At 41.2% G+C, this 17,481-nt stretch overlaps 2 protein-coding genes across 2 annotated transcripts; one reads left to right on the plus strand and one right to left on the minus strand.

Moving 5' to 3' along the window:
- Positions 1 to 131: 131 nt before the first annotated feature.
- tubg1 (tubulin, gamma 1) lies at positions 132 to 7,943 on the minus strand. Its single transcript, XM_050068657.1, has 11 exons — positions 7,763 to 7,943; positions 7,270 to 7,382; positions 6,844 to 7,011; positions 6,678 to 6,746; positions 5,453 to 5,532; positions 5,234 to 5,360; positions 3,389 to 3,475; positions 2,507 to 2,656; positions 2,213 to 2,365; positions 1,948 to 2,109; positions 132 to 1,372 (listed from the first exon to the last, which is right to left on the minus strand). Exons 1-11 carry the CDS (start codon positions 7,809 to 7,811, stop codon positions 1,175 to 1,177), a joined length of 1,356 nt encoding a protein of 451 aa, XP_049924614.1. The 5' UTR covers positions 7,812 to 7,943; the 3' UTR covers positions 132 to 1,174.
- A 1,237-nt stretch (positions 7,944 to 9,180) lies between these two features.
- retreg3 (reticulophagy regulator family member 3) lies at positions 9,181 to 17,358 on the plus strand. Its single transcript, XM_050069191.1, has 10 exons — positions 9,181 to 9,273; positions 9,503 to 9,778; positions 11,513 to 11,619; positions 12,044 to 12,074; positions 12,184 to 12,310; positions 12,585 to 12,669; positions 13,192 to 13,329; positions 13,982 to 14,061; positions 14,694 to 14,826; positions 14,918 to 17,358. The coding sequence occupies exons 2-10, from the start codon at positions 9,531 to 9,533 to the stop codon at positions 15,463 to 15,465; spliced, it is 1,497 nt and encodes a 498-aa protein (XP_049925148.1). The 5' UTR covers positions 9,181 to 9,273; positions 9,503 to 9,530; the 3' UTR covers positions 15,466 to 17,358.
- Positions 17,359 to 17,481: the final 123 nt, after the last annotated feature.

Below are 17,481 nucleotides of genomic sequence, written 5' to 3' on the forward strand. Positions count from 1 at the left end.
TGAGGGGCAAAGAGTGGTGTTTTATCATTCTGTAGGTTTGACTAATGGGAAGTAAAATGACCTTTACATAAAACCTACCAAGCATGTCTCCAGATAATACCAGAAACATTTCAAATGGCAAATAGAAAATAATAGAAAATGTGTTTATTCATCATTTCAAACAGGTCCAACAAGCAAAGCAACATCAAACAGTATATTCATTTCAGATGATACAGAGAGTGCCAGTGAACCAGATATTCTTCAAAGTATATTTACAGGTATAGAGATGAAGTGTTCAAATGAAATCCATCCTTGTACACCATGTTAATCTGTGCAAACTGTTACTTTCTCTTATGTAGGTGGCAAATAATGTTAAAATGTCTACACCGTTTATATAGCAGGTGTTTTAACATAATTTTTGGCTCAAGCCCAACTTAAACTTGACATTCCTGTTGGTCATGTACAGTGGTAACAAATGAGCAATGTGTATCAGCAGCAGACGGTACAACGCACCATGACAGAAATGTCTTGGATGAAAGAACCTGCATCAACCCTCCATGCAACACATTCTGTCAATCTTACTCTCGTTATTCAAGGCAATCATGTTGTAGGCGATGGACGTTTTACTGTAAATCAACAGCACAAAACTTAAGTACTTTACTCGGTATAAAAATAGACCAAAACAAGGCAACGGGTTGTCTTACATTGCTGGAAAAAAAATAGGCTACAAGGCAGGAAAGCTGAGTTTAGCAAAAGGAAAAAAAAACAACTATTAACATTTATAGAGTGTTTTGTACAAAATGCTTTCTGCACAAGACTTGCAAAAAAAGAACTTTTACTTTTTCCCTCACTGGACTTACAGGTAAGGACTGTTTTATTTAAACTATTTAAACATCAGTCCAGGATGTGATACAGTCCAGTCCATTTTACAATTTGGTTATGATAATAACAGTGGCTGTTAACACTCATCCCTCGAGATTCTAGACACACGCATACTATACTACATAACGCTATAACAAGCCAATAAATATATTTTTTTCAGAGAAGCAGCTATAGCCAAATGCCTGTCTGTTTTGGGACACCTATATGTGGGAGAAAATTGAAAGTGAAGAAGGGACGTAAGGTGAGTGAGAATAAACCAGCTAAGCATGTATGCTGACTGGGCTGTAGTTGAGATTCAAGACAAAAAGTCAGTTCACTGTTCTTGCGTGCCCCAGGAAATGTAGTCAGGCCGCGTGGCTGCGCTGTACTCATCCACCAGCTGCTGAACCACTTCGCGAGAGTTGTCCAGCTCATCAAAGTTGTCCTTGAATATGTCCTCTTTGCGGAACTGCTCCAGGAAGGCTTCACGCTTACGCAGTTTGTCGTACTGCCGGCACGTCCGCTCAAACAGCTGGGGGATAGCAACAGAGAAGACATCAGAATGAAATCTACTGCTGGGAAAGTGGGTAAGTTTCAGGTTCTTTTTTTAGGGACTTCTTCAGAACTTGCACACTTTGTGTTTTGTTTGTTACTTCTATGTAACCAAAAAGGAAAATGAAAACTATGACTTCACTGAAACTTCCTCAGATGACTGTAATTTCCCCTTACTTAAATTTAGGACCTAAAATAATGAGGAAAACATTGTTAAATTGGGCATTGTAATTTGACTGCCTGTAAAGGACCTTCTCAATCATTTTACAGTTAGTAATTTAATGACATCACAGGACTGCATTTTCCCTCAACTTCACAGCTCATGTTCATGCTCACAGTTTCAACGAATTTGACAGGATGACGATCCAAAACCTATTTTTTGTGGAAATCCCCTCCAACCACTGTTGTGGTGTCTCATCTTCATTTTTAGGACACTGTACAGCCTCAAGTATTGACCCAGAACAAACACAGACACGTCTCCACTGTAAAAGTACACATTGGAGGAGAATGTAACTGAACAGGCTGAGGTGACGCAACTCTTCGATGAGCACTTACAGAGGAGATGCTTGTGTGGTTGGCCATCATCAGGCCGCTGACTCTGTGGGCCGAGGGCAGGTATGGTGACTTCCTGGACAGAGCCACCTGAATGCTGGCGGGACCCCAGGGAATGAAGCTGGCAAGTTTACGCTCCCGGATCCTTTGGAGGCTTTTATGCACCTACAGTAGAGAATAACAAACTGAATACTCTCCAAACATTTTAGCTATTTGGAATTCACAAGAATATAGACTGATTCCATGCATGCATAGTGTGCACTCGAACCTGCGTGGGGTCGACCTCTCCCTGGATGATGTTAAGGATGGCGATGTAGCAGTGGCTTGGCTGCCTCTCTCTTCCTGTAGACACCATCACGTTCTTGGGTTGCAGAAGCCTCCTCATCACATCCAGCACTGTGGTTTTCCTCACACTAGCAACCTGAAACACAGTGTGTTTAGTGATAAGTGACATTCAGTATTTTAAATATTAATTGTTAAATGCAAGAACACTTTACTTTACAGTTCACTGGTGCTGGGTTAACATGAAAACATTTTGAACCATCTGTATGATGTCACTCACCGACTGGTCAGTAGTAAGTGGTGTGTACCCGGTCATAAGGAAGTGGAGGCGGGGTGTGGGAATGAGGGATGCAATCAGGCCAATAAGGTCGTTGTTCATGTAGCCTGGGTAACGCAGGGTCGTTGTGCTTGCAGACATGATGGTAGAAACCTGTGTTTATGAAGGTTTGATTAGAAACAGAGCCTTAAATGACCTACAAACTAGTAGGCACTTACAAGTGAACTGCATATATATAATAGTGTAATATTATTTGTATTGTGTGTTTGTTTACTTGCCCAGGGAATGGGGATGAAAGTTAGCTTTTAGCTTTATATCCCTGTATAATGCATTGGATTTCAAGTATTTAAATTTGTTTATTATCTCAAATAAACCTTTAAATACATTAAAAAATAAATCTTTAAAGCTGGGCAATACATCAAAATTATTTCATTAATTCAAATTTGCTCCAGCACAATGTCTAAAATGTCTACATCATAAAAATCTTGTTTTTACAACACACACAAAAAGATCACTTCTAGTCAAAAAGTAACTGATGTTGGTTGAAAACATTGGCTGTGTAATGTTGTTTCAAGTAAAAAAAAGTGCTGCTCCTGTAAAGTGAAATGTCATAGTACTTGGAAAGCGCAACCCTGTTCAACTCCTTTCCTGGAAAGCTTAAATCCAGTCTGACATGCAACTGACTCACCAAGCTAGTTTGCAAATCATGTAATTTTTTAAGTGAGCGACATGCGTCAAGTACAGCCTGTCTCAACATTTGTCTTTGTCTAAATACAGTCAGGCAGACTGCAATCAAGAAGCATAACTTAAACCTCCTGACTGACGAGCTGAGAAAACAACCAGAGGAGGTCGAGGTTGTAACATTGAACAACGTCTTTTACTCACCAGCTGATTGATCTGGGAGAATGACGGGTTCTGGATATGCAGCCTGTCAGTGGCGATGCGATTTAGGGCCGTGTTATCCAATACCACCTGATACACACAACACACACATACAGAGGGCAATTATTAGACAAATGAAGAGAAAACAGAGAAGAAAATCCCCTGCAGCACAACAACACAGAAGGTCAATACACTGCTACGATGTTAATTAAAGAAAAAGTGAGAGGGTATCAGAGCAATGACGCAGTCAAGGAACCTCTTACGGAGCAACACAGTGTGCTGTTGTTAGCAGGGCTGAACATAAAAGACACACTGTACAGTTGCAACAGGGGGACCAATTCTTGAGCAGATTCTATTAGCTCTCTGGCTAATTTAATCAACATGAGGGCCTTATGCAAGACCCTGGAGGAAGTAGGTATTAGAGAGGAAACACCATTACACTGTTAGAGCATCTCAGACTAATACAATCACCAATTTAGGATTGAGATTTATTAAGTTTGAATGCTGGCACTGCAGTTTGCTTCTTTATTAGTTTGCTGCACAAGAACCTAAGCAGCCTAAAAAGTGAGACTTTCAACAAAAGAACAGGCTGGAGTGAAAATTAGACTTCATCTGTCGTAGTATGTAGTGTCACAAATTAGGTCAGTGGATTTTAAATTTGACTTGATGTCATCTTAAAGTCTACTGCAATATCAGATGCATAAAACTCAAGTGACAACTGGGTAGTCAATTTACAAAACCACAAACTTAGAGAGTGAAACAACAATCTGTCTTCATATTTGTGATGGGTCCCCCCGCCCCCCTTTCTTTTCCGGGGGGTGGAGGGGGAGTGTTCCTTTAGCGTTTTTTTCTGAGTGCTTTAACAAGTAATCTTGAAGCACTGTCTCTGAAACTAATAACACTTGTAGCTTTTGCATTTACCAAGTGTGCAAAACTGAATGCACGTTCTATACTTTACACTCAGTTTGCAATTTTATAACAGTTTTCTTCTACTGCACTTTTGTTGTTTGAGAAATGTTAGAACACACACACATTTGGATACCTGTGTGTATGTGTGTTTAATACAAATATGACAACTTTACTGCAAACAGAACAAGTGTCTTTATTTTATACCATCAGTGTGTAGTTGGTGCTACATGTGCTTATTCAAATGACCGTTTGTGTGTAGTGTATTTACACAAAAACTCAATGTCTTAACAATTGTTTGCTTTTGCAGGAGGTGTATAATGTTTTGCTGGTTTGGTGTGAGGTTTTGTGGTTAGTGTGTGGCGCTTCGCACTTTACTTTCAAAGATAACACCTAAGTAATCAGAAAAATCTGTGATCACATGAACACAACATGAAACAAACCCAGCCAGAGCTCGTCTAGTGAAGTGTGGATTTCTGTTAATAAAATATTTTTTCCAGACACTGTGACTGCAGTGTGTAATAGGCCTGTGAGACTTAATCAAACTTTATTCATGTAAGAGTTTTGTATGCCTTTGATGTCTTAACAGCTTGACATGTGTACTTGCAGTTCCTTGCTGCCTTTTGACCCGTAACATTTACGTCAGAACACATGAGGCCAAATTTATTAATAAGTCTGACATCACATCGTAATTTTATTGGCAATGTAACTGAAAGCTTTTTAGGTAAAATTATCTGTTTCCTGTTTCAGGTCATTAATACTGGAACACTTTAGCTACCATATTTTCATTCTGAATGTGGTGTGACACATTTACAGGCGAACCGGGGCTCGTGTAAAATTGTGTTTTGATCTTGTAAGGTTGTTTAGAGCCATGGCTGCATTATGAAGCAAAAACAGAGCAACGGGATTAATCAACATCCACTTATGAGTGCTACGACTCACCACGCAGTCTGCATTCTGGGTGAGCCTCTTCAGTGTGAGCAGCGAGTTGTACGGCTGAACGACCACATCACTCATCTCATCCTGGTTTGGGAAAACAGAATAAGTCTGCACCAGCTTCTTTGGGTACCTAAAGATTAGAAAATATATTAGTCACACACCACGCCTAAAAATGTTTGACTAAAATAATAGTTGTCCAAAATGTTGCATGCGTTTGTTGACCTGTCATTGAGTTTTTCCAGCAGATAGGATCCCAGCCCTGAGCCCGTCCCCCCAGCAATGGAATGACACAGGACAAACCCCTACAAAGACAAAGAGTTACTCATTACTCACAGTTCACCTTTACAGCATATGCCACGTGTGTAAAAAGCTTACTGTAAACTCTACTGATGCAGAAAGCTGACTGTGTGTGGGTGAGCAAATGCCTCTCTTCCTTGGCAGTTATATAAATGGTTGTGCAGCAGCCCCACCTCACAAATAGGCTCCCTCACCCCCCAGCACAGCCCTGTAATACCTGCCTTCTACACTCGCCCGGCTATTATCACCAGACATTCTACACGCCACACCCTGCCAACATACACACGCTCACGGCAGCTCGGCCCACCTTCTTATCCAATGCACACATGAGTGCACACACTAAATAATAATGTGGGGCCATAACGTGAATGAGTTACAGAAATTGCAGACCTTAGAGGGGAAATGCGAGTGTTATTTTATGGAAGGCTGGCAGCTGAAGAAAGTTCACCAAAAAAAGAGGCTAAGAATAATAGTGAGGCATGGCTGAGGCTTTGCAAGGCTTAAGATGACAGGCACTGGCACCATTGTAACATAGTATTCAAGTCATTCATTTTCACATGCATTTAACCACAACAGAGACACAAGAGTCTGACTGGATGTCATGCTTGAGTGCAAACAAGTATTCCCTGATACTACTCAGACCATGGCTGGATTACTGAATGGGCCACCTGAGCTTCACCTACAACATATCTCTGAAAGAGACAACAAATAACCACAAACAGACACAGAACAGCCACTGCACGACCACAAACAGACACAGAACAACTATGAAGAGACACAAGACACAGCTGCATCGTTTGTTGGCATTTTGGGTCTCTTTCTGTCAGGGTATCTTGCCGCTACTAAGGAAAAGAGAGGGGCCTTTTCCACGTCTGTGCCCAGGCTCCTTCTGTCTCATAATCTGTCCATTATTCAGACAAAATTTCAGCCTTTCTACAGGTTTAATATATACAATGAACTCATCTCATTATTGGGGTTCATGCTCCAGTTGGGATAAGACTGTCATAAGACTATACTGTGGAATATTTCTACACACTAGACACAGCAATATCACATTACTTTTAAATCAGTTTTTAAAATTCCACACAGCCTCAGCCCTGATCACTCTCGGCCCCAGGGACAGTCGGTATGTGATAAACGGCAGACTTGCCTCCAGACTGTCGCTGCCATCTGCCTCCCGGTCAATGATGTCAAAGATGTCTTCCTGGATTTTTTTGCCCTTGAGGAGGGGACATAAAGCCGGAGCAGAGTTTTAGATGCATTACATTTTTATTTCTTAAATCTAAAGAAAGAAACATGTCATTTCCGGTGATCACCTGTGAATATCCACTAGCCCAGTTGTTCCCAGCACCTCCACCATGCTCAGACAGGTAGATGTTCTCTGGGTTGTACAGATTGGCATAAGGCGAGTTGAGGATGGAGTGGATCACCCTCGGCTCCAGATCTAGGAGAACTGCGCGGGGGATGTAGTGCTCATCATCAGCCTGTGGAGTTTTGTGAAAAACCAGGAGTTAGCTGGTGACACTGTACAGTCTTGAGGTTTGCTTTCAGTGTTACTTTAGTTTTTACTACAACCACTCCATCTAGAGGAAAATCATGTTGTTGCACTTCAAGCATAGTCTGATGATGACTGAACATTGACTGTATATACTGTGCAGACCGTCTATGTTGCAGACAAGATGTGCCTCTTTTAACTCATGATGTGAGAAATAACGAAGTGAAGCATTGTTTGCAGCAGTTACCTGATAGAAGAACACGTCCTTTCTGTCAGTCCCTTCAGTTGCAAACTCCTCAACAATCCCCTCTGGACTGATGCCATGCTCTGCACACAGCTGCTTCCAAAACTCAAAACCAACTACAACACACACAAAGGAGCAGATAGGCAAAACGTTAGCTCGTGTTAAACAGCAGTTTGTGACATTACAAGCTTATTAGACAACAGTAAACACGTCAAGCATCGTAACCTGCAGCGTTGTCTGAGTGACGCTGTACAGGTAACGTTAGCTAACCTACGTTAGATACAGTTGCTATGTAAAGACCCCATTAGCCACAGATCAGCTAAGCTAGCCAATACCGTCGATGTTTGTGTTACATTTTGATATAGCTTGAATTGATACTGGCTTTGAGCTAGCCTCGTTACATGACAGATCATCTTAGCTAGCCAACTTAAATGTTGGACATTGGCTAACGTTATGAGTGGTAGCAGTCTTCATATTAACTTCGTCTTTCACGTACTTTGATTTCCACATTGTCCGAGCTGGAGCGTTATGATTTCCCGCGGCATGTTCAGTCCTCAGTTGCTCCTTATTTAGCTAGCCCGCTAGCTGCTTGCTAGCTAAATAATACAAGGAAAGTAGACTGCTGCTCAAACCGCTTCACCAACAGCCCGCTCCTTCCCGCTTGGTGCTGATGTGACGCTCCTGGTGGACTTCTTCTGCTGTTTACAAGCGGGTTGCTAACAGTGATTCAAGCTGCTTAGCGACGCCTACTGTGTAGGAGTGTGCCGGGTCATAAAGAGGACAACTCGACACATTCAAAGCAGAAAATCCGGGTTAGATGTACAGAGTCTGTGAGCTAAGATCACCTAAAAACCACGAAGGATGCTCTGCTTTGGGTTAGCTGCCTATACTATGAATGTAATATAAAACTTTAATTCAAAAGTTTTTATTTTGAATGTCTTAGCCGGAAGTATGAGTATGTTATTTTTCTGCCTTGACACTCGTGTAGTTGATGAAATTTTGCCATGAGTAAGATTACATTAATAAGGAAAAATGTGTTAATATGTCTGTCACACTAGGCTAATCACTGCACCCAAATAAGAGAGGATGTTGTCAACTGTAAATTTAGTAATATCTTTTCACAACACATATGTAAAATTACAAGACAAAACTAAATTGGAGCAAGCACAAAAATAAGTTTCCACCTTTTGCTAGTGAATTACTTGTGGTCATTATAGGAATCATGCGTTTTATGCCCTCTGGTGGCCAGAGTTGGTAACTACAACTGAACGCTATATAAAGTTAGACATAATAGCATTGTATTGCTTCCGGTAAAATCCTTCAAAATAAAACTTCTATGGAAGGCTGTAATTACATATTGTGACCACTGGATGGCAGTAGAGAAAAAATATTAACACTAAAGGCGTCAACATTATCTTTGAACAAACCATCAACTGTAGTGCCAAACCTTTAGGTAGACACAGCTTACTAAATCCTCCAACTATCATTGCTCATCTGAAATATGATCAATCGTTTCTTTAGACGACAATAACGAACTTTATCATTGTAAATCATTTTAATAGAGCTCTAGTCACAGCTGAACAGAACTGTGTTTCTGATATACTGACATTTTAATGATTTCGGATATATAAAAGATAAAAACACGTACTGCATACCAAATCAGAGGCCACGGAACTTCTAAACAAACAAATAAATATTAATATATCAACCTTATTTGGCTTGTACAAAGCCATAAAAACATAAAGAATACAAATGACAAAACAAAATGTGTCTATGAATATTTTAACCAAAAATATGTTTTCAGGGTGGCTTGCTGACTTGTTCGTCGTTGTACTGTACTCAAGTAAACAAAACCAAAATATTCCTATTCCACCTGAACGCAGCATGACACGGGGGCTCGTGCGGCTTCTGATTGGGCTGCTGAGGTTCTCAGGAAAACAGGCTACGCCATATTGTCAGCTTCCGTTGTGAGCGCTAACGTGATATCCCTGCAAAAATGACAAAATAGTAAGTGTCATCTCGTTTTAAAACATTTCAGCATTTTACTATGATAACACGCTTGCTTCGAATATAATGATGTGCTTGGTGTTAGACGCTAACACGGTGATATAGCTGGTGTCGCTAGCCGTTAGCTTAGCCAAGCATAGATGCGTTAGCCGATGTTGTGAGTGGAGCTGCTCCGTGGCGCTGTGGTGCTCCTCATGTACCTGTTTCCACTTGTGTCTTTATTTTGCAGGCTGACTTTATCGACTGTAGACGCTAAGATGGCGCACACTGGGGCAATGGAAGACGCACAAGTGGATGATAGCTCTACCCAGCAGGGGTCTGGTGTCTGCCTGCGAAGTCGACCATGCTCCAGCGAGAGAGACGGTCAGGTACGAGCTGTCAAAGCTGCTCTTCAGTCCAGGTTGGGGCCCTACGAGCGCGTCCTGACCTACCTGCAGTGCGTCTTAGTGTGGGAAAGACCCTTACAATGTCTGCTTCTCTACACTGTGGTCAACGTTGTGTTCTGGTGAGTCTCAGCTCAAACCCGGTGCAGTTTGATGGCAAACTTGTTCTGCTACCTGTGTGTGTGTGTGTGTGTGTGTGTGTGTGTGTGTGTGTGTGTGTGTCATTGTTATAGCAACCTACTTTGAGACAATACAGAGACTGTCTGATCGTTGGGCGAAAGCCAATGTGACCGCAAGCAGCTGCTGCTTTTGCACCAAGCAAATGTTTCACCTGTCAATTCAAGACAAGGCAGATGGCTGACTAGTGGCTCTATTTATAGACACACTCTTCAAACACTTCTACCTTCAGTGTTGCTCCTAACCAAACTGTTTTCTTAATCTTGAAAACAGCGTGATGCAGTGGATTATCAGCTTTACCAATTTCATTATTGCTGCTAGAGTGTTTGAGACTCTGCATAAGGTAATTTACAGGTCAGCGTGTTGTCAGTGCAGAAGTAAGAGGACATTCATTTTTAGTGTGTCTATTAGTGGCTTTGGTACAGCACATCTATAACGTTTAAAGCACATGTCAGCGAATAGCAGGCTATTTCTATATGTCTCAGTTTTACCACGTGTGATAACATTCACTTAGCCCTACACTGAAAAAGTACTTACACAATAAAACCTTATGAAGAAGAAATAAACCAAAAGGAAAATAGGAAGGACTGGGACAAGATTTGGCTAAATTAGGTGACCTTGATATTGTTGTATGGCGTGGATCACTGACCTGGGAAACAGAGAGGGGAAGCCAGGCTGGTTTGTGGAGCTCAGGCATTCAGCCTTTATTCGATTAGACCACTAGGCATGTTAGGCTGCTCATCCTGTTTGCCTTTTACTTGTGCTTCAACACACACTCAGTGGTGCAGGCTAGTTTCTGCCTAAAGATTTGCACTCATGATCTATACTAACACATGAGGCGAGGGACGATGCCAAGTCACATGGAGATGAGGAGCGATATGAGCAACCTCTCTGCTTGTAGATCACTTAGCTTGCTTTGATTTTTCTCTCTTAAATTGAAATCACCAAGTGGAAATAACCACACAATGAAATACATCTTCATAAAGTGCTTTTTAAGTGAGTTGAAAACTTTGTCAATGGGTACATTTTATTGTTTTTTAATAATTTGTAGTACGAGTTTACAGATTGTTGCATTCACATGGGGCTAGGTTTACTTAGACGTTTGCATTCTGTGTTTTCAGTAGCTACTAATTGCGCTGCCACCCCAAATACCAACGCATCTCACTCTGCCAACAAACTCTTTGTTAGGTTAATCTCTAACTGCTGATTGGCAGAATCCTGTAGCATTGTTGTTTGTCGTCAACAAATTTCAAGGTCTTGTGATCTGAAAGTGGAGCAATACTTGGGGACTTAAATTTTTTGGGGCTTAAGGAAGTGAAAGTTGACACCAGGGCATTCAAAGATGGAAACCACCTAAAATGAAACACCTGTGATATCATGATAGAGATGTGCAGCCTTTAGCTTTTCTGTTAGTGAATGGGAACTATAATTAATCAACACTTTGCATTGCACTATGCAATAACTAATGAGTGTAACTCACATTAGAGGGTGGGTTAACCTCCTCTGTTCTTGGCTCTTCTTAAAGGAAACAGTAGATCATCACTGAAGGGTTTTAGTCTTATGAATTATAACAAGCAGCTGAATTGTGTTAGTGTTGTGTTATCATTTACTCATGGGGGTATCAGTCATTAAAAGTACTGTCTGTTCATGTGTTTGCTCTGGGTTTTTCCCCCCCCCAGGTTCTTCGCCCTGACCTCACTGCGCCTGCTGTTCCTGCTGGCTTCTGGTCTGGCTGTAGCTGTCTGTGTTGATACCTGGAAAAATAGGATCTGGCCCGAGATTCGAGGTGCCACAAGTTGTTTCTTATGGGGGGGCTCTGTAGATCTCTCTAAGAGACTCTGACATGTTCTTTACTTTTCCTTTACTTTCCCTCTTTCTTGCAGTACTTGCACCTTAGATAATCCCCCAGTTCACTGTGATTGCAACAAATGCACTTTGTCAGAGTAGATATGGCATCAGTCTGCAGCTCTACACTCTGGACTTTGCAAGTGACCTGTACTACATCTGGAACAGCTAATCTCCCAAACCTGTTTTTGAACTTGTGTTACATACCAAATGTACAAAGAGTGGAAGCTTGAGAGGAAAGTGCAGCATGTGCAACACAATTTAGACTATGCGTTTTATTTTGTACACGTAGTAAATGTAATTTCATGATGTGCATTGTGGTATATAATGTTTCTCAATGCCATGGATGTTCTCTCTCTCCACAGTCAGAAACCAGGATGAATCAGAAAATGAGAGGTTAGTTACTTTAACCCTCAGCCAGTATTTAAAGCTAATGCCAACAATAATGATAATATTACGAGTAGAAAGTAGATAAAGGTGTTAATAATTCCCTGTATTTGTCTAGCTGGGGTCTGGTGCAGCCCGGCATCCTCAGTGTGCCTGAACTGTGCCATCACATCGCTGAGGCCTGGGTCAGCGCAGCAGTTCTCGCATCCAGTGTGGTGCAGTACAAACGACAAAACCCTGGCAAGGTGAGGACCGCAGGATGGAAACGCAACTTTTTAATTGTGCATTTAAAGTCACATTGGATTACATTATTATGCAAAGTAAAAATCTCAAGTATTGTAGAAATCACTCAGTGAAAATCTGACTGTCTTCGTAACTCTTTATTCTCAAATCAGGCACCACAATTTCTATAACTGTAGTGCTTATAATAAAGAGTGAATGACAGTAAGTTGTACTGGATACATGCACCCTAGTTAATGTGCATTGTAGGTGTTGACTTTTGTTGTTGCTCTGTGTCAGTTCTGCCTCTTGACCTGTGGAGTGTTCACCTGCCTGGCTATGGTTGGACGCTACATTCCTGGATTGGTGCTCTCCTACTCTGCCGGTGAGTCCTAACTACAGATCCAGGCTCCTTCACAGGACCATGTTGGCAGGGAAACTCAGCCTGACTGCTCCTATTAAAAATACATGGATGGTGAAACCAGATCTGTGGGGCCCCGGTACCAGGGCCCAGCCTGTGAGGTGATTAAAGCCAGGATGAGACACACAAGGAAGAAGTGAGTGAGTGAGTGAGGGAGGGAAGGGAGCCAGGCTGAAAGCTAAGGAGGTCACACTGAGACCAGGCTAATCTCCTCACCTCCAGCCAGTGTTGGTTGGAGCGCTGGGGAGGCAAGAGCTGCCAAGGCTCTCTACTCTGACGTCTGAAAAAATCCACAGGAGCTCTATGTGTTAACTCCCTGCTGCTCCCTGTGCCTCACCTTGTCTGTACAGACTTGTTTCTACTTACAGTGATGAATCAGCACAGAACATTAACAAGCACAGCTTTTGTCTCACTGTGTGTACCGAGCAACCCCAACAGAATTTCGTCCTTCTTCCTAATGAGTAGTATTCTTTTCCTCCCCTCTAGTGTGGGCTACTCTCCTGGCTCCTCTGGGAGCTTATCACAGGGTTTTTCAGCATGTGTGCGTGAAGCTGGAGCCAGTCCTGCAGCGACTGGACTTCAGTGCTTATGGATACATGATGTCAAAGCCTATTGATAATCAGTGTAAGTAGTACATCACATTTTATTTGTTTTATCTTTTCATCTAATGACTTTTGATAGTTAAAACTTTCTGCATGTGGATCTAACACTGCAAATAAAAACAAAGTGAAAGCTACAATTGAACCTTAAACAAACACAGTTGCGTGAAGATAACTTTCTCACGGATTTCACCACTAGCAGTGTTTTTCTTCTGAGGGTCAGTATTTGTTCAATAACACGTTAACATGGTATTTGTTTTTACTGTTTCAGATCAGCTCTTTTTTTTTTTTTTAAACGGGGCATGGGTTCCCCTCAAGGGTACTTAATATCAGTCATTACAGTATAATTATTTCAGAAATGACACATGACAGTAGTTCAGTAGAAAATGTAAATATAAGTTCCATAAACCATATTTTATTTTAGTATTCATATTTTCAAGAGAAGGTTTCATTAACTGTTGTAAATTGTAAAGTGCTGCAACAAACAGTGATGTTTGTGTTTGTTCACTGTTTGTTTCTTCCAAACATGATTTGTGCCTGTGAGGGGTACTTAGATAAAAAAAAAAATTTCATGGGGGGGTAGATTATTTTAATACAGTTAAAAACCACTGTGTTAAACTGATAAAAATGCTCTGTCGTGACTGTAAATTTAATTATGTTGTCGTTGTCCGCTGCAGTCCTGCGGAGGCCTATTCGTGGTGCAGCCTCAGGTGAAGACAGTGATAGTGAGGAGGAGTTGGCTGCTTTCTGCCCTACGGTACGTCTGCGTAACTTCCAAAGTCTTTCAGTTTTTTTTTTAATTTAATCTGTCACAAATTATGTTGACTTTAATGTTGGTGAACATCTTATTTTCTGTCCGCACCAGTAGTCAGGCCTGGCTCAGTATTGTTTATAAGGAGAGAGATCAGATCTAAAATTTGTTGGCCAATATGGGTTCATTTCCAGTGGAAAATTCACGTGTATGTGATATGTTCTTTACATTTTGCTCTCGCATAGTAGTTACCTTTCAGTGATGACGGTGTATGTTACAAAATGAAAGTACACAGAAAACACATTCACTGCACACATCCCCTATGGCTTTGTATTTCAGCACAATGTTTTTTACAGTAGCACATCTGAGCCACTTCCTGCTGGGGTTAAGAACTTCACATGATGTGCTCTGCCTGTCATGTGCCTGTGTATTTTCCCCTTGGTGTGTGTGTGGGTGTGTGTGGTGAAGTCTACAGAGGGTGTGAGAGCAAAAATAGAGAGAATATAACTAAACACTAACTAACAGTTGCACAGAGGAAGTTTGTTAACAGTTTATAGCCAAGGAAAAAAGTAAAGGATTCGAAAAATACAATACAGCTGAGAAAATATCAAACCTTCTCAATCTGCTGTCTCTCCTAGTTTGATGATGCTATTGTTGCGAAGGAACTTGCACTGACTGACTCAGAGCACTCTGATGCTGAGGTGTCCTACACTGAAAATGGAACATTTAACCTATCACGTGGCCAGACCCCGCTCACAGAGGGCTCTGAGGGTAAGTACGCACGTATTGAGGATTTTCTGCTCCTTTTATTTGTCTTTTTTTTTCTTGTCCCTCATCATGTCTCCTTTTGTCTTTTGGTCAGATCTCGACAGACACAGTGACGCTGAGGAATCCTTTGCTCAAGACCTCCCAGACTTCCCGTCTATAAACCCTGATGCAACTCTGATGGATGATGACGATGACACGAGCATAGGTCTGCCCAGTCTGGGTGTGTCTGGGCTAACTAGTCACCGAGCTTCAGTGCTGGACGTCGATGCTCATCTGGACTCAGATCAGGAGGATCTGGATGCAGAACTTTCTCTCAGCGGCCTGCCACCTGCTTCTGATTTCGCCGGAGACTTGGCCGGAGTCATTGCCAGCAACATGATCCAGGCAGCGCTGGCCGGGGCGCTGCAACCTCGGCCTCCTGCCACCCAGCGCAGAGAAGGCCCTCCCAGGGCCGGGGCCCACCGAAGCTACCGCAAGCAGTCCAGCTCCGAGCTGGACACAGACTTGGATGGAGAGGACTTTGAAATGCTGGATCAGTCTGAACTGAACCAGATGGATCCCCTTGGAGGAGGAGGGGGGACTAGACGGGGAGAGAGCCAGGGGTCTACCTTCTTGTCTAGCCTGCTGGGTAAACCACAGTGAAGTGTGCGTGTGTGTGGGTGTGTGTCTGTGTGTGTGTGGGTGTGTGTGTGTTGATGAATGTGTGTGATCGTGCGTGTGTCTGTACGCCTGTGTGCACAAGTGCAACTTCATGGGCAGTGTTCATGTTGATGAGCTGTGATAATGAGAGATGATTTTAGGTTCCAGCAGCCCTGCATCTGATTGGCATCAGTTTATCACTGTGAAGAACTTAATTGTGTCTATCTTTTCAAACTATTTTAATTTTAAACCCTAATCATCCAAAAAAAACTTTTACTTTGTAGGCTGAGCAATAGGTAATGCAACAAAAAACATAAAACACATTCAGATATTAAACAAACCAGCATTATTGAGCCTTGTTGCAGTCTTCTAAGTACGTGCACCCATAAGATACAAGGGTACTTGTTAATGACCATAAATAAGGAACAGTAGTACCCATAAAATCTTTTCTACCTGGAGGACGAGACATACAGGGCTATTTAACATGGGACCAAATATGACATTCCTGTTGGTTGAGCTGAGCCATGTTACTTTGATAATTATGGAACAGCATTACATGTTAAAGTTTTTTTAGTCATTGGAATAGTTGAGATAAATAAACCCCTCCATTTGTTTCCATCACATTTTGTCAAAGAACCATCAGTTTGTGTTGCTGTCGATTTTAGCGCTCTGCTGTCCTTTTAAGTACCGTGGCTATGATCTTTTAGAAGCTGATTTATTTAGTGTTACAGGTTTACAGATTTCAATTTAGACTTTTTTTAAAAAAATTTGTCAGCAGATGTGGATTTGGACAGCGACTCTCTTTCAGGAGAAATAATATTTGGATTAAAATTTCAGTTCTTTTTATGATTTTCATTAAATTTTTCCTTTTTTTTGCTGTCTAACTAACATATGAAGACATCTTCGAGCATTTTTTGGAGCTTCTTTTCTTTCAAGGATGTCACATTACAGTCTTAAGTTATCTGACCTGGAGGAACACTTGATGTTATGTTTGCTGTTCATTGTATTTTTGAACTTGCTCTAGGGGGAGGTCTGTTTCTTTTCTAGTGTGAGTAAGTTCAGAATCAATTCCATTTTCCAGCCCTTTAATACAGCTCAGTAACATATTGTGTCCATGTTTAATACCTTGAATGAGCCCTCAGCTTTGTGTTTTCCAAAAGTGATATTCAAACAAATTTCTTTGTATCTTTTATCATCCTTGTATTTCATGTAGTTGAATCAAGCTGAACTTTTTAAGAGAAAAAGCAAATATTCTTCATAGATCTTTTACTATTTTAATGGAGAAGAGTGTTTACATCAAAAGTGGGTATAGAAAGTTATCCTTATATCCTTTTTTTCAAAGTGTTAGTATGTTAAGGTTTCAAGTGGCTTTTGTGTGCTGGTCAGCCTGATTTCCTTTTGATGGACAAACCATGTCAGTATATCAAAACTTAACTGTGGTAATAGCACTTACAACTTCAATGAGCCACAGATTTATTGAAATGACATATATATCAAAAAGTTTAAAAATGCTGGGTTTTTAATAGAGGGAAACTCAGTGCTCTCTAGTTGTGTTATTTTGAGAGGAAACTTGCATCTGCAAAACATTTAAAACATAACTGCTGGATCCACATTCATGAGGGTGAAGTAGAAAAAAAATGTGCACTGATAAGAAATCGCTGGGATTTTTAGGCTGAAAAAAGAGGATATGTTAAGTCTTACTTGTTTGACTTGGTTTGGCCACCTCGGTTAACCAGAATGTTGCTCATTGCTGCTCCATGAAGAGTCAGTTCCTCAGTATGAGTGATCTGTAGTCAGTTTGATAATGTAATGTGCATAGTAGCGTATTTTCTTCTCTGTAACTGGTTTTGATATGTTTTGATGTGCAAATCGTATTGAATAAAATGTTTGCAATTATGTCTGTCCAGGGTATTATTTTATCATGTATTGTGAGTGAAGGTAAAAGACGTATAGTTATCTGTGATTATAGTCAAAGCTGTTCAGATGATTTTTAAGTCTCTGATTTGAGACAAAAATCAA

This window comes from Epinephelus moara, chromosome 18 (assembly GCF_006386435.1).
Source record: "Epinephelus moara isolate mb chromosome 18, YSFRI_EMoa_1.0, whole genome shotgun sequence".
In the NCBI taxonomy this organism is placed as follows: domain Eukaryota; kingdom Metazoa; phylum Chordata; class Actinopteri; order Perciformes; family Serranidae; genus Epinephelus; species Epinephelus moara.